The 23546-nt window shown below is 56.2% G+C and overlaps 2 protein-coding genes across 6 annotated transcripts in view; one reads left to right on the top strand and one right to left on the bottom strand.

The window, feature by feature from the left end:
- The window catches only part of ACAD8 (acyl-CoA dehydrogenase family member 8), a 675944-nt gene that overhangs the window by 305862 nt on the left and 346536 nt on the right, over positions 1-23546 (bottom strand). The window lies entirely within an intron of this gene.
- IGSF9B (immunoglobulin superfamily member 9B) overlaps positions 1-23546 on the top strand; it is a 48228-nt gene that overhangs the window by 6243 nt on the left and 18439 nt on the right. For 3 of the 5 annotated variants that reach the window (XM_050755929.1, XM_050755931.1, XM_050755932.1), the window contains exons 2-13: positions 4202-4399; positions 6110-6256; positions 12672-12823; positions 13130-13247; positions 14425-14566; positions 14857-15002; positions 17601-17743; positions 18034-18174; positions 18260-18376; positions 18625-18775; positions 19943-20066; positions 22622-22797. In XM_050755929.1, the coding sequence (XP_050611886.1) occupies positions 4202-4399; positions 6110-6256; positions 12672-12823; positions 13130-13247; positions 14425-14566; positions 14857-15002; positions 17601-17743; positions 18034-18174; positions 18260-18376; positions 18625-18775; positions 19943-20066; positions 22622-22797 (1755 nt within the window). Of the gene's footprint in view, positions 1-4201; positions 4400-6109; positions 6257-10406; positions 11233-12671; positions 12824-13129; positions 13248-14424; positions 14567-14856; positions 15003-17600; positions 17744-18033; positions 18175-18259; positions 18377-18624; positions 18776-19942; positions 20067-22621; positions 22798-23546 lie in introns of those variants that run through there. The other 2 variants (XM_050755930.1, XM_050755933.1) reach the window with 2 other exon arrangements.

Here is a 23546-nt window from a genome sequence, read left to right as displayed (position 1 = left end):
TTCTGAGAAGGACAGGGACCCCATCCGTGCATCAGGAACAGCTGGAACCAAGTAACTTTGGGTGAGCAGCGCAACTCCCCATTTGCTCATTTTTCAGTGGGAGACAGTGGTGCTTGTGTCAGGAGGCCATTGTGGGCAGGGATTGAGATTCCCTGCGTTCCCAGCACAGAGCCTACTGTGCAGCAGGCACTCACAGCATGAGAGGCTTGCATGCCAGCTGATGCTCGCCCGGCCCTGCTCCTCACACCTTGCCCTGCACTCATTCCTCTGTGTTTAGAGCAGTCTTGCTCTCAGGTACCCTCCTCCCCCCAGCCCTCCCCCGGCGGAGCAGCTCCAGGTTGTGAGTGCTGGGCATGGGCTGTGCCAGGCCCTGGATGCCTCATGGTTCTGCACAGGGGGTCCAACGGCAGCCCTGGACTCAGCCAGCCACTGGGTACCACCTGGCCCAGAGAGCGGGAGATTTGTACCCTGTGGGCTTCAAAAAGGTCAGCCAGACCTCCAGGGGCTACCTCATCTTTCCTTGCCCTCCTACTTTCTCTTCCCCGCCATAACTACTCCAAAGGGAGCTGGGCACACCCCCAAGATACAGATTTACTAGGTTCTGGGCACTGCTATTTCTGGCCTTCTCTAAAAAGAGTGAGACCTATGGCACCACATGGGTGCCTTTCACTGTACCCACCCCTGACAATGCCAGTTTTCCCCCTTTGAGGGAGGAGCCTGGTCCCTCTGGGCTGCTGTGATGGGAGAGGGGCTCAGCACGCTCCACTCTCCCCTTCCTCTCTTCCTCCTGTTCCTCCCCTTTCTCCCCTCTCTCTTCAGGAGCCAGCCCCTCCCCCTTCCACTCTCCGATCTGCCCCCACCCAGGCTCTGGGGTATTCTGACAGTCTGTGTCTGTATCCAGCTGGCCTGAACTCACCCTCCCAGGGATGGGCTCTGCACCTGGCCCTTCCTCCCCTCTCCTCTTTGCTCTCTTCTTTTCACCTCTTTCGCTCCTGGATGTGGGTTTGGTTTCCTCCTATATTTGGGTTTCTCTATCTCTCCTCCATCTTCCCTCTTTACTGCCAGCCTGATTACTTTTTTTCACATTGAGCTTTTCTGGAGAGAGTGTGTTATTAGACATACTTTGGCTCAGAAACGATCAGGCTTAGGGAGAAGTGCTTGTGGGTGATGGAGTGAGAGAACATGCCGTGCGTGTGTGTGTGCGTGCGCATGTGTGTGTGAAGGAGATGACAGAAAACCGATAAATATTTTAGGATCCAGAAAAGCAAGAGGGCTTGGACCGAGGGTGGAGGCCAGGACATGGGCGCCCACACCACTGCTTTATTCTGGGGAAGCTCCCTCTCATTTTGTCTTGCTTCTCCTCTTTGGGATGTGTCCTCTCTGCAGCTGCCTCTGCCTGGTTGAAAGGGTCTTTGGGAAGAGATGCTGGGAGGGGACTGCCTGCCTGCCTTGGGGGTAGGCCTTGGGTTGGGTGCTCAGCGCTTCGCCCAGGGGCTGGCTGGGGCTGGGGTGGGAGCCCAGCGCTGGGGAAGGTTTGAAGAGCCTGCCTCATTGCTATGCAGTGAGAATGAGGCAGGCTAGGCGCAAATGAGCAGCCTCACAGCGGGAACCCATGTCAAAGCCAACCCACCTCCTGGCGTTGTCCCCTAGAGCCCTTCACCTGGAAGCCAGCTCACCAGAGCAAAACTTCACTGTTGGAGGTGCCCGCTGTCCCCCTAGGCCTCTGTTCCTCCTGCCTGGGCCCTAGGGCCAAAGCTCTGGGGAGGAACCACCTTCTATTGCCCACTCTGCCCTCCTTTAGGTAACATGGCACCTGGGAATAACTCCCTCCTCTTCCCCTAGGCTCCTGTAGTTTCTTATCTCCTCACAGGTCTGTGCTGTAGACACACACACACACACACACACACACACACACACACACACACTGCTTCTCTGCAAGCTCACGGCGCTCATTATTCACCCATTCCTCTTGGTCCAGCATCTGCCTTTGTGGTCCTGGCTGCTGGGAGGCAGGCTCTCCTGCTGAGGGCCCCTGGGGCTGTGGGGGAGGCGAGGCTGCAGCTGGGCACTCTCCCTGCTTTCCCTGAGGGGCTGGGATGCAAACTTAGCCTGAAGCAAGGTTGGGGGTGGGGAACTGGGAAACCTGCTGGGGCCTCAGGCAGGTGAGTGCAGTGCTCTGCTCTGCTCCAAAAATACTCTGTGATCTTAGCTCTTTCTCTAGAAAACAGTGATGTCACCAGGAGCCAATCAGCTTCTGGAAGGGCTTGCCTCCTCCCTCTTCCGCAACTTGCAGGGGAGGGGGAGGGGGAGAACAAGACACACAGAGATGACATACAGACAGACACGGAGAGCCACAGACAGGGAAGTACACACATGCAGAGACAGAGCCCTTGCATACAGAGAAGCAGGCAGAACCCCTCCCCTTGCATGAGCCAACCAGAACACACACACACACACACACACACAGGCTGGTAGACAGAAACAAGGAGAGAGATAGGCAGGTAGACACAGTCACCCACATAGAGCAAGAGCTAGAGAGAGACAGACAGAGACACAGAAAGACATGGAGAAGGAGCAGGAGCCAGAGAGAGGTGGACAGATAGACACACACGCAGAGATGGAGCCAGCAAGACAAATAGGCAGCAGACAGACAGAAGGAGCCAGAGAGAGACAGACACACAGAGGAGCCAGCAAGGCAGACAGAGATCCAGAGATGCGAGAGAGAGAGAGAGAGAGAGAGAGAGAGAGAACAAACACACACAGAGGAACCCGGCATGTGTGTGCGTGTGCACAGACACACAGAGGTGGCCAGACACAGACATGAAGGGATAAGAGACAGCAAGGTGCACACAGGGGTCTGAGATGCAGAGAGAGTCAGACCCAGGCACCAGAATGGGGAATGGCAGGGACTGGTGCTGCCCTCCTCTGGGCATCCTCCCCTGCAGGAGTCCCAGCTGGCTCTCTGTCTGTAAGCTGCCGCTTCAGTACTGCAGCTGCTGTCCTAGGTGCTGCCCTGGAGAGTCGGGTGCCCGGCCTGGGACCAGAAGGGTCTGGGGCTGGGGAAAGCTGTGGTCAGTTGGGAGTAGGGGGTAGTACCAGGGAATGAAGGGGGTGAGGCTTCCCCTCAGGCATCCTTTTCCCTGGGACGTTGCTGGACAAGGTGACTTTGTGGCCTCCCTGGCCCTGCCTGGCAGTGGAGCCTGGCGTGGGAGGAGGGCTGCACGCCTTGTTTGGGCCCGGGAATGGTGCTGCGGCGCTTGGGGTGCGTGGCTCTTCCTCTCTGCAGCGTCCTCTGGCTTGCGGTGGGGTGGAGGCCGGGGTGGTCCTCCCTCCTGCTGCCTTGCTCGCCCCCTCTGCTGCCAGCCAGGGTGGGTGTGCCCTATCCCACCGTCTGATTTCGTTTTCCTCTGCCCAAGATGAGGATGGCCCTGGGATCTCCCTCCTCCATCCCCAGCATGCTGCTCTCCTAACGGTGATGTCTGGGGCTTGGGCCCCTCCCACTCCCCCTCTGCAGCAGGGCTGGCACACGCTGCTGGGCAGGGCTGGCACACGCTGCTAGGAGGAGGGGCCGGAGAGGCCGGCTCAGCCTGCGGGGCTTTCCTTCTGGTGTTGCCACGAGCAGCCTCGGCTAAGCGTGTTTGGGATTTCCCTGCTCCTGCATGGAGTACCCTTGTGTTGTGCCGTGCACATCAGGCTGAGCTGGGGGTGGGGTGGAGGAGGAAGGCTGGCTCTGTCGTTCCCCACCAGGCTGTAGTGGCAGGCGTCCTGGTGCAGAAAGAATGTTTCATGCGCACAGGCAGCCACAACTGGGCAGCGCTGTGGGCCTCCAGAGGGGGCCAGGCCCCTCACCTCCATGTCCTGGACTCCTTGTAATTCGTGCGGCGGGATGACGCCTACGGCTCTTTGAGACTGGGGAGGGAAGAGCTGGCGTGTAGGACTGAAGAGAATGGCTTCCCTCTCCTTTCCTCTCCCTTCCTTTCCCCCAAGTTGTGGATGTTTGGGGGCCCCGGGACAGAGGGAGGTATGAGCAGCGAGGGGGAGAGAGATGGAAGGTGCACGTGAGACCCTCCTGGGAGGGCACGTTAGCCCATGGAGGGCAGCTGGTGGGAGGCGGGGCCACCCTGTGACACGGGCATGGGGCTGCTGGGGCAGGATCTCTTTGTCACCTGCTTTCTGTGTCCAACCTGGCTGTCCCCATCAGGCGCCCACGGCCTGCGAGAGGAGCCCGAGTTTGTGACGGCAAGAGCTGGGGAGAGCGTGGTCCTACGATGCGACGTGATCCACCCAGTGACGGGACAGCCCCCACCCTATGTCGTAGAGTGGTTCAAGTTCGGGGTCCCCATCCCTATCTTCATCAAGTTTGGCTACTACCCCCCGCACGTGGACCCTGAGTATGCAGGTAAGGTCTGGGCACCCTGTTTCCCGCACCTTCTCCATCTGGAGTCAGCTCCTTCATGGTTCCCCTCTGGCCCCTGCCTTTTCCTGACCACTCTTTACCTCTGTTTCCCCGTCTCTGCCTGGTTCCTCCCGTCCTTTGTCCTCTGGTAGGTTCTAATTAAGCGGTGGGAGGAGAGGGAAGTGGAGGTGATGCAGGGTGAAGCCCTTCTAAACAGCCTAAAAACCCGCCTAGGGTGTGGAGAGGGCTGGGAGCCATAGGGGAAGCTGGAGAGGCCTGGGTGGGAGAGGGGATGGAGTGGACAGGAAGCTGAGTCAGGCAGCCCTGGGCCAGCGTGGCTTCCCTGCTTGGCTGCACCCACCCCTTCCCTCTTGGCTCTGAGGTCGGGGCTCCTTCCCATCCTGAATGTATGGATGAATCTTCGGCCCCCCACCATTTGCGGGTGCCTGGTCTCTGCTTCCTCTGTCATGCTGTCCTCTCCTTCTCCTGGCCCCGTCTGTGTCCTGCTTGGCAGTTACTCCTGCCACCAAAGGCCTCATGACTCACTGCCACTGCCTGCCCCCCAGCCTGCGGGAGAGGAGGGCGTGGGTGTGTGTGTGCGTGCGTGTGCGTGTCATTGAGCGAGCGTGTGTTGGGGTTGAAAGGAAGGGAGGAAGCAGGCAGGGCACTGCCTTCACTTTCATCTTTGCTGGTGGCTTCTGAGGTCTGCCCTGCCTCTCTCAGAATGCTTCCGTCCCTGTCTCTTTCGCTCCTGTGCCTATGTCTCATGCTCTCTTTTTGGCCAGGGATGGCTTTGAGAGTCTAGTTTTTAGGCAGATTGCCAGCGTCAGGACAAGGAGGAGAGCAGAGGTGCTGTGATATTGGCTGGGGTGAGGGGTGAGCTAAGAGTGGGGGAGGTGGGGGGCTGACCTTGAGGGCTGCTTCCCCCTGCCGGCGTCATGGAAGGGGCCTCTGCACCTCTGGCCTCCTCATTGCCGCATGTGCGACACAGATGGCATCCTACTGGGCTGGGGGATTGGAGCTGAGGAAGGGTGCCTCCAGGATGTTTGCTCTGAGGGTCAACCCATTCCTTGTTCTCAGGCTTCTGGGCCCTGCCGCCCTCATCTCCTGGGGTCACTGGGCTTTGGTAGGATACGTAGTCTCTCTGGCACTGACAGCAGGACCGGGAGGGGACCCTAGCATCCTGGTCCCCAGCCTGCCTTCCCTCTGCTCTAGAGAGGGAAGCTGGGTGAGCCAGTCCTGGGAACCCTACTGGGATAGGCATACTGCTCAACTGAATGGAGGTGCTCCCGGGTGCGCTGGAGACCCCCCACCCATCCTCTTCTGTTGGCACTTTTTCATTCTCTCTTTCTGTCTCTTTCATCTCTTCTCATCTCTGTATCCATCATGACTTACTTTTGTCCCAGGAGACCTCCAAAAGAATGAGAGTATTCTAAGGAACTGAGGCTGCTCTCAGTGCCAAGTGCATTGAGTTGCCTTACAGGCTGGGGCAGGGCCAGCTGGGGCGGGAGAGTGGCTCTGTGGCCAAGGTGCTAGGCCCTTTCCTTTGCCACCTGCTGCTGGAGGTGGGTCCAGCTGTTGTTCTGGGGCCCTGCCATAGGGAATGCTATGAAGATTGTGAGGGGTCCCCTGTCTTTAGCTGGGGCAGAGGGTGGGGAGCTGCTGGCCTTCCCTGATGGCCTGTGGGGCTTTTTGTCTGCTCTATTCCCCCAGGCCGGGCCAGTCTTCATGATAAGGCATCTCTGCGGCTGGAACAAGTTCGCTCTGAGGACCAGGGCTGGTACGAGTGCAAAGTGCTCATGCTGGACCAGCAGTATGACACCTTCCACAACGGCAGCTGGGTCCACCTCACCATCAACGGTGAGTGAGGGCTCCTTCCGGGGTGGGTCCACCTCACCATCAACGGTGAGTGAGGGCTCCTTCCGGGGTGGGTCCACCTCACCATCAGTGGTGCCTGAGGCTTGTTTCTGGGGTGGGCCTGGAGGACTGCCCCGAGGGCCTGCCCCAGGGGAAGCCCTTCTCCCAACCGCACCCCACCCCATGGCCCTCTCCTTGTTGCTGTGGTTCCATGAGACATCAGCTTGCTCCTGCAGTGTCCCTCTGCTATCTTCCCGAAGCCTCTGCAGGCAGTGCAGGTGCCCTGGAGCAGCAGCTCCCTGCACATGTGGTGCTGTCAGAGTCCTTAGAGGGACGTGGGAAGCTGCTGCTTCAAATCAGAGGGCTGAAGCTTTAAGGTGGCAAAATTGGTCACTGCTGGGATTATTTCTCAGCCTTGGGAAGACCCTGCTACTCCAATTCTGGTGGAATTCCTGGGGTCTTAGAGTTAGTCTTTCTTTTTAGATTGATATTTTGGTTCTCTTTAACCACATTTGATTAGTATGTACCAAGGGTATAGTGTGTGTCCAGCTCTGCAGCTGACGATAGAGAAACACTGACAAACAGTCCCTGCTTGTGTGGGGTTTACCAGGTAGTAAAATGCAAGCATCCTGGGAAGAGTCACAGTTTTAATGGGCATCAGTTACTTACAACTCAGGTTAAATGACTTGTGCTGGAGAAGATGCTTTTCAAGGGTCTGGGTAAGGGCAAGGAAGCCCCAAGAGCTTGCTGAGCTCCGGGAGTTGGGCTAGACGGGGGCCTGAGTCCCCGGCAGTGACAGCACTAGGGGCTGGGTCCTCGGGGTCTCCCTGGAGGGAGAGTCTCCTGTTTGTGTCCCTGGAAGGAGGTCCTCTGGAGGAGCTAGAAGACTGGAACCACGGAGAAAAGATGAAGAAGCGGTCCCCGTGGTGGGAGGGGAGCGGGTTTTAAAAAACGTTTCCTTTCGTCTTTTGGCCAAAAAATTAGTAATATATCCTTCATTATTCCATTGATGACAAAATTTGTATCTAGCCATCGTTGTGTTGCACATACTGTACTAGTTATTGAGGCTTCAACAGCGTGGGTGCTTGGGTGTGCCACATACAGCTTACCGTCATTGAGACCGTAGATGCTGTGGTTAGAATAGAGAAATTGATGTTCCTGGCTAGGAAGCTTCTCTCAGTATTGATCTGCCCTGAAGGATGGCTCTGTCTGCCCTGCCTAGGGGGGCTGGGGCAGACCTGTATTCCTTTTGGGCCTGAGAACTTGTCTGGGGTCCTGGAAGAACAGAGTATGTTATGTTTTAGCAAGATCACTGGCTTTGGGGAAAGAAAGCTTAAAGCTTGTGGCCCTAGGCTGGTGTGCGTCCAGCCTGCCTAGCCCAGCCCTCCTTGTGGGAGGTGGCTGGCTCCTGTCAATCAGTCCCAAGAGACTGATTGAAGCATATTTGAAATCTTTGGGGGGATTGTTCCGACCACCTGCCAAACTTTTGAGTCACCCCCTTTTGGTGCCAGCTGTTGCGTGAGCAAAGAATAGGAACCCAAGCAAAGTGTAATTAGAAAGGCAAATCTGCTGCTAAAATCTTGCCTCGATGAACACCAGGCTGAGGGTCCCCACATTGCTTCCCTTCTCTCCTGTGTTCTGTTCTGAATGGTGGGGTGAAACCATCTTGGGGCATTGCCTCCGTTCTTTTGCATATCCTGGTTGGCAGTGTTCATTTCAGGAATCTGAGACACCAGGCATTCAGTGGACGTGCGTATGACTGGAAAGTAGAATCTCACTTCAATTTTATGTTCTAGAGCGTATCTGTGTTAGTTTGCATGAGTGGGAGTGGGTTCTTTGGGAATTCATAATTGCTTTGAGTGGAATAAGCATGGAGCAAGACCTTTAAAAGATGAGGTTCATTTCATAGACCCACTGTGTGCTAGCTGTGTGCTCTGGGCAAGGTTACTTAACCTGTCGGACTTCCGGCTCCTCAGTGACAAAAGCAGCGACTACGATTTGCAGGGTTGTTGTGAGGACTAAGTGAAATGCTGGATCTTGCACAGTGTCTGGAGTGTTAATTACATGTGGGTAATTATGTGTGAGATGCTGGCCATCCTCCTTCTCAAGAGGAAACAAACAAAGTCAGATGAAAATCTAGTAGCAGGGATATCAGGCCGGAAGGTGTAGAGGACTTTGGTAGTTCTGCGAATCTACCAACAATTATCTATTCGAAACATAGTTTTGGACGTGCACTCTGTGGCAGGCTCTGGGAATACAGCAGGAGGCATGACCCTGTCCTGGGTCTTAAGGAGACTTCAAGAGACTGTCACATCCAGAGATTACTGCAATATGGCTTTGGGAGCACAAAGGAGGGAGAGCTTCTCTGAAGAAATGGCCTGTCTTCAGAGACCTGGCTAGGGAGGGAAGGTCGTCATGTGCAGGTGGAAAGTGGGGTAGGGTCCTCCAGGCAGAGGAGACAAGCGTGCTCGGAAGCCCAGAGCAGGAAGAGCGGCTCATTCAGGGAACGCGGGTAGGCTGCTCATAGGGAAGTGCTGGGCGGGAAAGCTGGGGATGGTGCACCATCTGCTCCAGGCTTGAGAACCAGGGCTGGCGATAAACGATGCTTTTCCATAATCAAGGCACCTACCTGCACACGGGCAGAACAGAACCAACCCTCCCGAGGTGAGAGATCTCCTTTCTCCTCTTCTGCCTTTCTCTTCTTCCCAAGTTCGAGGCTCCTTCCAGCATAAATAGTTCTGTTATTGAAGGAAGGAATCCAAGCACCAGCATTCCGTTGCTTTCAAACTAGAATGTTTAATGTCAGGCGTTTTCTGACAGGGATCACCTTTGGAAAATGAAAGGCCAGTGAACAATTAGAATTACAAATTGTCTCATTTTCCTTCTGTGTTTTCTTTGAAGACCAGTTGGGTGGAAACAGACCCAATTATTTCTTTATCACATATAAAATACCCCAAAAGCCTGAGCCAAGCCTTCCTTTAGGTTGGTGAATTACGTGGAGGAGAGGGCAGCCTATTACTAACCTGCACTATTAATTACAGGGCACTTGTAAAAAAGAATTAAGCCTGGAAATGCAGCTGGCAAGCTAACATCTAATTCAGTAAATAATTGAGAGTCAAACCATTATTTTCCTGAAAACTAGAAATTGTTCAATGTACTTTCCTGATTAGCACCTAAATAATAAAGTAATTATGTAGTTAGTAAGTAATTTGTCACTTCAGGATGTAAATTTAATTTATTATCTTTTCTTTTAAGCTTGGCACCAGGCGTAATAGAGGCAGTGTCTGTGTTAACTGTATTTCAAGGGGCAGGCTGGGCAGGGAGAGGCTGTGTCGGAGATGGACACACACTCTCAGTGGGAAGAGGCCTGCAAGTGAGGATCCCAGGACCCCTTTACAAGGACTTTGACTTTTTGCCATTATTTTTAGTATATTCTTAGGCACTGGATAAGAATTGATTTTTTTGAGGACGTGCGAGGCGTATGTTATTGCATGTGGTGACGTGTGTGAGGACGTGCGAGGCGCATGTTTTTGCATGTGATGACGTGTGAGGACGTGCAAGGCGTATGTTTTTGCATGTGGTGACGTGTGCGAGGACGTGCGAGGCGCATGTTTTTGCATGTGGTGACGTGTGCGAGGACGTGCGAGGCGCATGTTTTTGCTTGTGGTGACGTGTGCGAGGACGTGCGAGGCGTATGTTTTTGCTTGTGATGACGTGTGCGAGGACGTGCGAGGCGTATGTTTTTGCATGTGGTGACGTGTGCGAGGACGTGCGAGGCGCATGTTTTTGCATGTGGTGACGTGTGCGAGGACGTGCGAGGCGTATGTTTTTGCATGTGGTGACGTGTGCGAGGACGTGCGAGGCGAATGTTATTGCATGTGGTGACGTGTGCGAGGACGTGCGAGGCGCATGTTTTTGCATGTGGTGACGTGTGCGGGGACGTGCGAGGCGCATGTTTTTGCATGTGGTGACGTGTGCGGGGACGTGCGAGGCGCATGTTTTTGCATGTGGTGACGTGTGCGGGGACGTGCGAGGCGCATGTTTTTGCATGTGGTGACGTGTGCGAGGCGCATGTTTTTGCATGTGGTGACATGTGCGAGGACGTGCGAGGCGCATGTTTTTGCATGTGGTGACGTGTGCGAGGACGTGCGAGGCGCATGTTTTTGCATGTGGTGACGTGTGCGAGGACGTGCGAGGCGCATGTTTTTGCATGTGGTGACGTGTGCGAGGACGTGCGAGGCGTATGTTTTTGCATGTGGTGACGTGTGCGAGGACGTGCGAGGCATATGTTTTTGCATGTGGTGACGTGTGCGAGGACGTGCGAGGCGTATGTTTTTGCATGTGGTGACGTGTGCGAGGACGTGCGAGGCGTATGTTTTTGCATGTGGTGACGTGTGCGAGGACGTGCGAGGCGAATGTTATTGCATGTGGTGACGTGTGCGAGGACGTGCGAGGCGTATGTTTTTGCATGTGGTGACGTGTGCGAGGACGTATGAGGCGTATGTTTTTGCATGTGGTGACGTGTGCGAGGACGTGCGAGGCGAATGTTATTGCATGTGGTGACGTGTGCGAGGACGTGCGAGGCGTATGTTTTTGCATGTGGTGACATGTGTGAGGACGTGCGAGGCGCATGTTTTTGCTTGTGATAACGCGTGCTCCTGCATTCATTCAGTGGCCACCCCCTGTGTGCCCCTGATGTGCTTGCACTGAGCTGCAGGCTTCGGAGATGGGAGATGAAAGTGGTGTAACTATGGTCTTGCTCTTAAGAAGTGTTTTGTGTTTGCACTGGTGCTGGCCTGTAGGTCTGTGCATGTGTGAACACCACTCATTTGTTTGTTTCATTCTTTCATTCATTCGACAAATGTTTGCTGAGCCCTTGGCTACTACATCCAGGAACTATGCTAAAAGCTGGGCATGTGGTGACCTATATGCAAAACGGGGCTGCCCTTAAGGAGCCACCATCCTAATAAAGGGGACAGGTAAGAAACAGGTAAACACACACAGAGAGAGAGACAGAGACTTGTAAGTGACATGTGCTTTGAAGGAAATGAAACAGCACCAGGGAGCAGAGAATGCTGGAAGTGCCATCTGAGATGGGATGGGCTGCCCAGGTCAGGCAGCATTTTAGCAAAGACTTGCATGAACCAAAGGAGGGAGATCCAGGTACGTAGTTCTGGGCAGGTAGAGCCGCACGTGCAAAGGGCCTGAGGTCAGAAGTTCTTGGCGCATTTGAGGAAGACAAAGACAGCCAGTGTGGTTAGAGTGCGCTGGGAGGGAGAGGAGGCTGGTGCTACAGGCAGGACCAGATCCTATAGCACCGTGACTAGTTCTCGGGGCAGGGCTGTGTGGGGAGGAGCGACTCCTCCCAAAGCTTCCCATGAGTGTCTCAGCGGCTCCGGAAGAGATGATAGTGATGGCGGTGTTACTGGCAATTTGTACATTTTACAAGCTCCTTTTTACATGTTTATTCCTCACATCATTTCTGGAGGGTGGGGGATTTAGGTATTTAGGTAAGACCCAGAGAGGCCAAGTAACTTGTCAAGGCTACCAGAAGTGGCAGGCTAGTGCTTGAACTTGGGTTCTGAGCTTCACGTACCTTGAGATGAGCTCAGCTTGACCTGCGCCAGCCTAGTGCTGTGGGCCTCAGGGCCGGAGTTCAGAACTGGGGGCCTCCTTGCCATCTCAGAAGACTGTGGAACTGATAGTCCAAGGGGTTAAGATTGACCGGATTGCTTCTACAAGCAGCTCAGGCAAATGGGACTGAGTCTGTTAAAAGCCGATTATCCAAACAGGATGGAGTTTTAATCAAATCTCCAACACAGGGGGGAAGATGACCTGGCATAATCAGAGGAAAATGAAGAAGGGAGTGGCCTTTGGGTGGGCTGTCCACCTTCACCCGTGGAAGCCAGAGAGGGAGGAAGCAGAATGATTTTCTCAGCAGAATCTGGGAAAATGTGGCTCCGCATAGCCTTGGCCTGCATCTGTGTTAGGCCTTGGTGGGGCTCAGACGGCAAGTGTCCTGGAAATGGGGGGCCTGGCTGAGCTGGGATTCAAGAAGTAGAAGCTCCTGAGTGTCATGGATCATCATAAAGGGAAAGACTGAAGGATGGTAGGAAAGCCTGAGGAGCTGGGAGCAGACAGTGTTTGAAGGGCCACCCTGGAGTAGATGCTCAGTAAACAGCGGTGAACTGGGAATAAGCTACAGTGCAGAATTTGGACCCCACCAGACTGAGTTTGGATGCACGTCTCCCTGCCAGTAATGGTGGTTCGCAGAACGTTTTGCCCATCCCCACCTTCCTTCCTTTGTCCTTGCGTTCCGCAGAGCTGCAGTGAGGGTGATGTGTGGGGCAGGCACTGTTGTTGCAGGGCAGTGACTTGGCTGATGGCGTGTCCTTCACCTTTGTGGTCTCCTTTGCAGCCCCTCCCACCTTTACAGAAACACCCCCCCAGTACATCGAGGCCAAGGAGGGTGGTAGTATCACCATGACCTGCACAGCTTTTGGGAACCCCAAGCCCATTGTCACCTGGCTCAAGGAGGGGACACTCCTCGGTGCTAGTGGGAAATACCAGGTGAGTGTGGTTCTAGGTTGGGGCCGCTGAAGTCTGTTTTCCAGGGCAGCCTCCCACTGCAGCCGACCCCTGATGCTACGTGCACAAGCACAGAGGAGGCTGGAAAGCCATGGCCTGGCTCAACTGCAGGCGTCTCTGTGTCACTGGCGGGAGGTGGGCAAGGGGGCATCTGCCCTTCGTGTCCCCCAGATGCATGTGTCCCTGCGGTCATCTCCACCTTAGCATCTCTGACTGCATCTCCCTGTTGGAGGGTAGCAGCGGTGGGTGCGAGCGTGGGTGCTGAGCTCCATCTGTTTCTGGCCCCAGGTGAGTGATGGCAGCCTGACAGTGACATCGGTCAGTCGGGAGGACAGAGGTGCCTACACCTGTCGAGCGTACAGCATTCAGGGGGAGGCTGTCCACACCACCCACCTGCTTGTCCAAGGTAGGAGCCATTTCCTCCGCCTCTCCACTCCCGGACGCGTGCGGGGATGTCCAGCCCGGCTGAGCTACGAAGGGCATTTTCCCAGGGCTCATCTGGGGCTAGGTGGAGGTGCAGGTGGCCATGAGGACCTGTGTGGGGCCCCTGTGTGCCGCCTGCTATCCTGGTCAGAGCTCCCGCACTGGCTGCCTGGGAGAGGGCCAGGCCCACAGGCCGTGGCCGGGCACCACATGGTGTGGCAGAGAGGCCCCTGCTGTGTGGGTTTCTGGTTTCTCCCTCTGTTCAGATAGCATCTCTACCATATCTCCGCCTCCCTGGGAGAGGAGACCTCCCTCGGGTCGTCTGTCCATTAGTGACGGCATCAATAAATAAAGATAGAAACTCAATCCAAGCCCCAGACGTTTAAATAACACAGTGGGCATTTGGCAGAGCTGGGGTCTGTATAGTCAGCACAGGGAGATGCCAGTCTGCCCTGCCTGGAGCCTCAGAGTCCCCCAAGAGGGGCCAGGAACTGAGCAGGATGGGGCAGCGTCCAGGTCGGGGGGGTCTCCACCCTGTGCTGAGCTCGGCCCCCTGCTTAGCCTCCCCAGCCCTGCCTCCTGGAGGAACTCTGGGGTTGGGGGGTTGGTGGCGGCTGCATGCTCCTCCTGCCTATGAGTGTCGAGCAGCAGCCAGGGCCAGAGGTCCCTCAGCAGCCTGGATGGAAGCTGTTCCCTCTCAGGGGAGACTTGGCCACAGCTGCCCTCTCTGTGCAACCAGCACCAGGACTGTTGGACTTTCACCCTCTGCTCACTCCTCAGCCCCGCACCCCCAGCTGCCCTCTTGATTTCTGACTGGGGAGCAGCATACGGCCCTGACTCCTTGAGACTGGAGTATTCCTTGCTCTAGATTTGAAAAGAGTTACCTTTCTCCCTGCTGCATCTCTGGCTTGGGCTCTGCTGGGAGAAGGCGGGCAGGAAAGGGGTGTGTGTGGCGGCTGGTCTGGGGAGCTAGGTGCAGGGGCAGGGGCAGTGGACAGGATGCCTGAGCACAGACAGCATCTGGAAGCGTCTCCATGACAGCCGCCCCCATTGCAGGGTTCAGGACACCCCTTACTGAGGCACTGAGGGCTCCCAGGAGGCCTGGGTGCTGCTGCCGTCCCTGATCAGGCGAGGTGAGGTTTGTTCCCTGCTCTCCCCAGGGCCCCCTTTCATCGTCTCCCCTCCTGAGAACATCACCGTCAACATCTCCCAGGATGCTCTGCTCACCTGCCGGGCAGAGGCGTATCCGGGCAACCTCACCTACACCTGGTACTGGCAGGACGAGAACGTCTACTTTCAGAAGTGAGCGCCCTGCTCTGGCTTTTCAATGAGGTCGCCACCCTGGTCCCCACGGGCAGGGCCCCTGAGCAGAAATTGCATGGGCAGGCTGCCCACGGCTCCTGGAGCTGGGGGAGGTGGGCGATCTGGTTTGTGTGTCTCACATGCCAAGGCCAGGGTCTGCATGGAGGGGCCCTGGGGATGCCAGGGGCATGGGGTCTCCATGCCACATCTGGGGCAGTGATGGTGACTGTGTGTCTGTGGCAAGACCCCCTTCTGCTCACCCAAACCCCTGTCCCCGTGCCGCTTTGCAGTGACCTGAAGCTGAGGGTGCGCATCCTAATCGATGGGACCCTGATCATCTTCCGGGTGAAGCCGGAGGATGCCGGGAAGTACACCTGTGTGCCCAGCAACAGCCTGGGGCGCTCCCCCTCCGCCTCAGCGTACCTGACGGTGCAGTGTGAGTAGGGGTGCGGAGGAGCCTGGGTGGTGGGGCTTCCAGAAGGTTCTGGTGTTAGCCAGACTGTAGGCTGGAGGGTAGAAAAGACCAAGCATCATTTGGGGGTGTGTGGGTGGAGGAACGAATGAGGGAAAAAGGAGGGACGGCTGGAGACGAGGCCGAGGCCCTGGCCAGTCGGGGTGGACCAGCTCCTACTTCGTTGGCCAGGCGTCGCTGTTCAACCAGTGCATCTCATCAGCTCAGTGCAGGCTGCACTCAGGAAGACACCTTCGAGCAGTTCCTTCTGAATGGCGTTCCTCGGGCTGAAGGCTGGCCTGCACCTCTGTGGCCAGAACCAATTGCTCTCTGATGCTCTTTTCTCAGGTGTCTTACGGAGCATAGCCCAGGCCCACGCGGGGTTAGGTTTCTCCTAGCCTTACTCCCTGCCTTTCCACACCGTGTCTATGTCGGGGGTGATGTGCTGCAGCTCCTATGCCCACTCACTCTGGCTTCTGCGGCCTCTCCTCTTGGGTGGCTGGAGATCCAGATGAATGAGCTGCTCCTCACCCAGATGTTCGAGGGCTTTTGTGCAAGTACCACCATTCAGCTTGCTGATCTTTAATACTGAGCAGCCAGTTGCTTTCCCGCCCCCTGGCAAGCTGAGCCCTGAGACAGAGAAGGATGAGTAATGAGGAGTAATGTCCTCCTTTTGATTTGTGGATGGCCCTGTCACTCAGGCAACAAAGGCTGGCATTGTTGCTGTAGACAACAGACTCTCCCTCGTTTGCCGGCTGGTGTGGGCGGATTGCTCACACCCAGTGACAGGGAGTGGCAGGGGTGAGAAGTGTAACAGTCTGGAGATGAGACTGGGGTCAGTGTATGAGCTGAGGACAAGTGGAGAATGGCTGGTGGCCCTGGAGGTGGAGCTGGTCCGACTGCTGCCCAGAGCTGGATGTGGACGTTCCACTATTGGCTGCGCCTGCTGAGCCCCGTTGGACCCCTAACCTTGCAGTCTCACCCTTTCCTCTCTATGGAGTGCATCGCCTCTCTGCTTCTGCCGTCAGCCACTTAAAGGACTTTTGGTGTGCTGTATCCCCAGGCCCAAGCTTTAGAGAGCCGTGAGGCCCAGGACAACAGATCTCGCTCCCCAGACCTGCAGCGGGAAAAAGCGAGTCGAGAAGTTATTCATACGTGACTTAGGATGTGCCCAAGCTGTGCTGGGGTGGGCAAGAACTGCAGGAAGGAGAGACCCGTCCACCACAAAGGTGCGCCCTGTCCCTCTGTGCTGGACGCAGGCTGTGCCACCTGGCACGGAGGTGGCCATGGTGGGGCAGGAGGAGCCAACAGGAGGTGGCCTTTGGAAGACGAGCTGGCCAGGATGAAGGCCCCTCCTCGAAGCCATAGGCCATCTGTCTTTCTGGAGACATGTTTTGGTTTTCCCTGTCTCTCCCCAGCGCCAGCGTCACCACCCACTCCCCCTTGTCCTTTTTCACCTCCTTCCTGTCTTCAAAGAAAATCCAGGGGGTTGAGATTTACAGGTGGGTGAGACAAGGATTTTTATTTCTGCTAAAAAGCAGTGTTCAGAGTATTTCCCATTCATAAACCCTTTGAAAACCTTGGAGAAAAAAAAAAAAACTCTACCATACAAAAGTAGGAAGCTATGTCTAAATATATAACTCGGCCTGGTATTTATGTAATGCTGTTCTCTGAAGAGCTCAAAATGCTTAAAAGATACCAGCTCATTCATCCTCACTGCCTTCCTAGTTCTGGATCCTTCTCCTCCGTAGCCCTCAGGGGAAATAGGGGAGTACTGAGAGGAGGTGACTCAGCCTGCATCACAAGAGGTGTGAGGTTCTTCTTGCTCCTCCAAGAGCCAGGGTCTTGCTCTGTCATCAAAGTTGGAGTGCAGTGGTGCCATCACGGCTTACTGCAGCCTCAAACTCTTGGGCTCAAGTGATCCCCCTGCCTCAACTTCCAGAGTAGCTGGGACCACAGGTGTGTGCCACCATGCCCAGATAATTCAAAATTTTTTTTTGGTAGAGTTGGAGTCTCACTAAATTGCCCAGGCTGGTCTTAAATTCCTAGCCTCAAGCAGTCCTCCCACCCCTGCCTCCAAAAGTGTTGAGATTACAGGTGTGGGCCACTGCACCTGGCCTGATTCTGCATTTCAACTGCAGAATCAGATGGGGAAACTGAATCTAAGGAAGGCTGGACAACCAGCAGAATGGGGAGGAAAAATATATTCCCTTTGTGGTTAAGCCTATGATAGTGTTCTTCTTTTGGCTTAGGATGTAGAGAGGAGGTACTGCTTGTTGCTCAGAAGACTTTGGGATAACGAGCTGTTGGGAAAGGGTGTGGGCAAATGCTGGCTTTGAGGCTCGGGGTCTAGGAACTGGGGGAAATGGGCACTGAGAGACCTCATTCAGTGGGTGAGGTCCATGGCAGAAGCATGATGGGCACTGAGGATGGGAGCAGGCTCAGACGTGCCTTTGAGTGCCTCCAGACATTCAGAACCGAAGTTCCGAGTACCTGGGCTGGTGCATGGGCTGCCTCCGGCCTGGATTCTCACCTTTCTTCCCTGTGTCTGTCTGCTTTCCCACCTGTGCTTCCTCTGTGCAGACCCAGCCCGTGTCCTCAACATGCCCCCTGTAATTTATGTGCCCGTGGGGATCCATGGCTACATCCGCTGCCCTGTGGATGCAGAACCACCAGCCACCGTGGTCAAGTGGAACAAGGACGGCCGCCCCCTGCAGGTCGAGAAGGTGCTAGAGAGATGCGTGTTGGGGGATGGAGTGAGGGCTCCCCCTAGTACTGTGATGCCACCTTGGGCTGTGGATTTCTGTCAGGACTCACCGCCCCTTCCAAAAGCCCTGGGCAAACAGAGAGCTGCTTCGGTAGGGGTCTCTGGTCTCTGGGGGTCTGTGGGTACCGCCCACCCCAGGCTGGAGCTGCATGCCATCCCACGTGCTGCCTGGCCCAGCTGGGACCCAGCCTGGGATGGAGCATGGAGTCTCTGACCAGCATTCCCTGCTCTATCATCTGTGTCTGGCAGAACCTGGGTTGGACCCTGATGGAGGATGGCTCCATTCGAATTGAGGAGGCCACAGAGGAGGCTCTTGGCACTTACACCTGTGTGCCTTACAACACCCTGGGGACCATGGGCCAGTCTGCCCCTGCGAGGCTTGTCCTGAAGGTGAGGTCCTGGGGCTGTGACCGCCTCCATGAGCTGGGCCCCTGGATCCCCGGCCTCATGAGGGTGTCTGTGCTTTCCTCCCCAGGACCCCCCCTATTTCACGGTGCTACCAGGCTGGGAGTACAGGCAGGAGGCCGGCCGGGAGCTGCTTATCCCCTGCGCGGCCGCGGGGGACCCCTTTCCTGTCATCACGTGGAGAAAGGTAGCTGGGCCCTGGAGCTCCTGGGGCTGCAGGGAGGTGTGAGGACACAGCGAGCAGTTCTATTCTGGACCTGCCCTGACCAGGCTGGATGCCGAGCAGTGAGCTGACCCTGAAGAGCAGCAGGCACTCAGGAGGAAGAGCAGCATGGGTGGGCTGGGGTCTCAGGCGCGTCCTTCCCATCCACTTCGGGCTTCTCTCCTCACCCCCATTTCTGTTCCTGCCCTCTTCCCTGCCCCTTATTCACCAAGGTAGGGAAGCCCAGCAGAAGCAAGCACAGTGCCCTGCCCAGTGGGAGCCTGCAGTTCCGTGCCCTGAGTAAGGAGGACCACGGGGAGTGGGAATGTGTTGCCACCAACGTGGTCACGAGCATCACTGCCAGCACCCACCTCACCGTCATCGGTACGTGTCTGACAGGGCAGTGGGGCCAGAACAGGCTGGCTGGGGGTGGGGTGCTGGACGCCGGGGGCATCTCCTGGTGGCCACCGCACTCTTTGGGCATCCTTCCTAAGTCCGTCCAGCCCTGAACCCCGAGTCTAGCACCTGCAGCCTTTGCCCCTGTGGGCTCTGTCAGGGAAGGGCAGCATGGCTTCTGTCCTCGGGGAGGTCTTTTTGGGGACAGGCCTGATGTCCACAGCAGCCCACCTGGGAAAGAGGTGGCTGTGTGGCTGGAAGGGACTGCAGAGCCTTTAAGGGCCTTAGGGAAAGCTGGAGGACTGGAATGAGGGAGACGGGGACTGTGCAGCATCTCAGATGAGGGCAGAGCTGAGACCTGCAGGCCAGGCCTGGCGTGCGGAGGCTGGGCAGAAGGAGGTTGCTGGTGTTCTGTGTCTGGGCGTTCCTGTTTCTGATTGCCCAAGGCGCGTGTCCCAGGACCTTCGCCTGGACCCTCTCAGCCTGTCCTGGGTCCTGATGGCTACAATCACCGTCACAGGCAACGCCTTTTGAGCCTTTACCACCAGTTTTAGGTTCCGTTCTAAGTGGTCTGCACAGCTCGTCCTTCACAACTCCGGAGGTGCGAGCTGAGCTTTCCCTAGTGTATGTTCCTCGAAGCAGAGGTTGGCGTGACCCGAACGCTTTCTCCGGTGTCACATGGTTAAGAAGTAGTGGATCCGGGAATTGAAGCCAGGATGAGGCTCCTGACTGCTGTGCTGTGCTGCCCACACGCCGGCATTGGGGTGTCTCCTGAGGCCAGAGAACCTTAACAGGAGGGGACTCTGTGGCTGTGCCTGCGACCTTAGGCGTGTTTCTGTGCTTACCAGAGAAGCACAGGATTTGGGCCAGGACGAGGAGGGCTCTGGTTTCTACTGGACCCATTCCTGATGCTATGTGATCTCCTAGTTGGACTAGACCGCACAGTGGGACAGACTTCCTGCTCCAACCCCACTAACCAGTAGGGTCAGGGGAGTCAGCACCTAAGAGCACCCCGTCGCCCCTATCCCTTCACTTGCAATATTGCGCTCCGCTGCCATGCGCTTCAGCCTCTCAGGTTCCCCACAGCGAGACGGTGGGCACCCAGCCACATGGCTGAGTTCTTTTCAGTCTGAGAGGTCTCCACTTGATCTCCAGGCACCAGCCCCCATGCCCCGGGCAGTGTCCGGGTCCAGGTCTCCATGACAACTGCCAACGTGTCCTGGGAACCAGGCTATGATGGAGGCTACGAGCAGACATTCTCAGTTTGGTACGGACCTCTGTGAGTCACCCCGGCATGCTTTGCTCTCTGCTTCTCCCCTCCCACATCTGCCTGCAGGCCATCCTGGGTGGGGGGAGGTAGGAGGAGGCTGCAGTTCCTGGCCCTGCATAGAGTGAGGTGGGTTGAGACAGTGATGAGGTCCTTGAGGGTGACGGGAGGGGTCTGAAGGGACTCTGGGCATGGCTGTGTCCCTGTGGCCTGAGGGGTCTGGGCCTCTCTGTGCCTTCTCCCTGCTCATCTACTGCCTCATTTTGTGTCCTGCTTCATCCTCTGGATTCCTCTGGATTCCTCTGGAGCCTGGAAGAGACTTCTGCCCTTCAAGGGCTTTGTGAAATTGCCCAGCCTTAAGTGTAGAGTCTAGTTTTTAGAGCTTAAATTTTTTGTTGTATTTTTGTATTTGTAGTTTTTGTGGGTACATGGTACATATATTTATAGGTATGGGGTACATGAGATATTTTGATACAGGCAGGCAATGTGTAATAATCGCATCGAGGTAAAGGGGTATCCACCCCTCAAACATTTGTCCTCTGTGTTCCAACAATCCAGTTATACTCATAGTGATTGAAGAATGTATGATACATTATTGTTGATTGTAATCCTCTGTTGTGCTGGCAAATACCAGGTCTTCCTGGTTCTTTCTCACTACGTTTTGTACGTGTTCACCCTCCCCACCTCCTGTGGTCTGGTTTTTATTCTGTCTCTTCCCCAGTGGCCACAGAAACTGGTGTGGAGAGGTGATGCTCACTTCCCGGCCTTGGGGTCAGCCCCTGCATTTTCTCTCTAGGACCATGTGTTTCTCGATTGTTTTCATTCCTCTGTTGTCAGTTTAGCCAGATGCAGTGATTTGAGATCTTTGCGCAAACCTTACGGTAGATAGAGATCTCAAAAATGTGCCAAGCAGGGTGAGGGCAGGAGGCACAGGAGGGGAGGAGACAGAAGCCTGGCTGACTCCTCCCATCCCCCCAGGGCTGCCCCTCCCCACACTCCTGTCTGAGTCAAGAGTGGCAGCCACCTACCCTGCCCCGGGTGTGACAGCCTTGAGCTAGGAGGGTGAGCCCCTCAGTGCCTTCTTTTAGACCTGTCTCGCCTGCACGTGTCTCTCCAGCCAAGCTAACTCGAGCCTGGGGAGGAGGAAAAGGCAGGTGCCAGAGGCAGCTCAGGGGGTTCAGGGAGACCCCTTTATCCACTTCTCAGCAGCAGGGGAAGTTGAGAGGGGAACCCGCCCTGTCTCCCATCACGGTGGTTCGGTGGCTACTTCTCAGACAGAGTGTCCTGGGTGTCTTGATTCTGAGTTGGAGAACTGCACCTAGATGATGGGAGTTGCAGCAGCTCACCTCCTATCCCTTTACTCTGTTCCTCCCGCAGCAGCGTGGGGGCCCTAACCAGCCTGCCCGGTGGCTGCTGCGAGACTGGTGCTGCTCAGTGCCTTGGTGGCCAGGGTGGGACATTTGGTGTGGCCAAGCTGTCATTGGAGATGCCTGGGTGGGAGGTCTGGACATCCGACGGGGGGCTCAGGCGTGGACTGGGGCTCCCCTGCTGCCCGCGGCGCTGCTCCACGCTGCTGTTCGTCTGCACTGCTTTTCCACACGTGGCTCCGCTGCTTTGTTGCCTGGGGCAGGGAAGGGCGGGGCCGAGGTGGGGATGTCTCCTTTCTTTCTGCCTGCCTCTAACTCTGTGTACTGACTCCGACGTTTGGCGCCGGCTTCTTTTTGTTCTGCTTTCTGCTGCCTCAGTTCACCCTCCTGGGTTAGTGAGCCAGGAGCCTGGGAGCGGGTCCTGGAGGGCACCCACCAGGTTACAGCTCAGGGCTGCAAGGAGAGGGCCAGTCCCACAGGACCATGTCTCCTCCTTGTGGTGACGTGGCGGCACTGCACCCATAGCCCACCGGCTTTGCTGGGAGTTGGGAGCTTGTGGAACAAGGGAACACCCTCGGCCCTGTCTTCCTACTCTCCATGCATAGTGTGACCTTCCTGATGTGACTTCCAACCCTTAGGGCCTTAGGGATCCTGGCCCCACTGTGGGGAAACCCCTGGTCATTGTGGTCTTATACCCCGGACATCTCAGATGACTCAAGTCTGATTGGATGAATGAGCCCTGTGGGTTACCCGAGGCCCTACTTTGGCTGTCCCTGGGGGTGTGTGCAGCCAGGTCCCCCGGGCTCCTTCCCTCATCCCACCACTGTTGAACTGCTTCTCCCCACACCCCAGTGCCCTTACTCTCCCCAGGCAGAGCTTGTTCTTAGGGTTTTGACCAGGGTGGGATTCTGCTAGTGCAGCTGGTAATCAATTGGACCAGTGTGCTGAGCATGACTTGCACCTAAAGGCCCCTTTGGTAGAAAAGGTGCCAGCTGCGGTTGGTCACCCGGCATCAGGAGGATTGGCACAGTCAAAGCTGGGCAGGTCATCCACTCTGGGCCATGCCCTCTTCTTGCCCTTGAACCTGGGAACGCCAGGCCCACCAGTTCCTTCTCCCTGAGCACCCTGCATGCACCCTCTTCTCTCCAGTGTAACCCACCCCGCCCCTCGTCCCCTATCTTGTCTCTCTCTTTTGGCCAGGATGAAGCGGGCACAGTTTGGGCCCCATGACTGGCTGTCCTTGCCAGTGCCGCCAGGACCCAGCTGGTTGCTGGTGGATACCCTGGAGCCTGAGACAGCGTACCAGTTCAGCGTCCTGGCCCAGAACAAGCTGGGAACCAGCGCCTTCAGTGAGGTGGTCACTGTGAACACTTTAGGTGAGGGCCCGGGGTGGGATGTTGGGAGCCGGGGTTGTAGAGGTGGTGGGGGCAGTGGCCCAGGCAGCTAGCAGTTGGTTTCCTGCGTGCCGGGTACCTTGCTGAGTGTTCCACGGAGCCATGCTGTCTGATCTCCCCATGAGGATTTGTTGTGGCCTCTGTGGGGTTTGCTGGCCCCGCATCAGAGTGCTGTTGGCCGAGTTCCTGTTGCTTTTTCAGATGGAAGAAAGACACTTAGAATTTTCTCTTTCCTTGTCAGGCCACATGTTTGCCACTTCTGTGGCTTTCAGGGGAGATTGGGCATCCTCCCTCCTTGACAGCGCCTGCTGGTTCTTGCCTTTGGCCCCAGCCTCACTGGGCGGTAGGCATGTGGCTGCCTCCCACTGTGGAGTCTTCCCAGTCACCTTCCTGGAGGCAGTCTCATACTCCTCCCTGCCTGGCAACAGTTGTGTTTGCTCTGCTCTGGAGCCAGAGAAAGGGCCGCTGTGAACAGGCTTTTCCTAGGTGGTGTGGGTGGCCCGACTCCAGCCCCTTTCCCAGAATTCACTCCTGAGCTTCCGCCAAGGTAGACAGCAGTCTGGGATGCTCACCTCCAGTCCTTGGCACCTCTGTGGGGCCTCATGTTGACCCCAAGCCCCGGCCAAGAAGGGAATGGAAGGAGCGACTGCTGTGCTGTGAGAAAGAAGATATCCCTAGCTCCCTGGAAGAGCACAGGAGATACTTTGATAACATTTAATTATTCCTCCTCC

This window comes from Macaca thibetana, chromosome 14 (genome assembly GCF_024542745.1).
Source record: "Macaca thibetana thibetana isolate TM-01 chromosome 14, ASM2454274v1, whole genome shotgun sequence".
NCBI lineage: Eukaryota > Metazoa > Chordata > Mammalia > Primates > Cercopithecidae > Macaca > Macaca thibetana.
The sequence above is the reverse complement of the archived record's forward strand: the minus strand, read 5'-3'. Positions and strand labels throughout refer to the sequence as shown.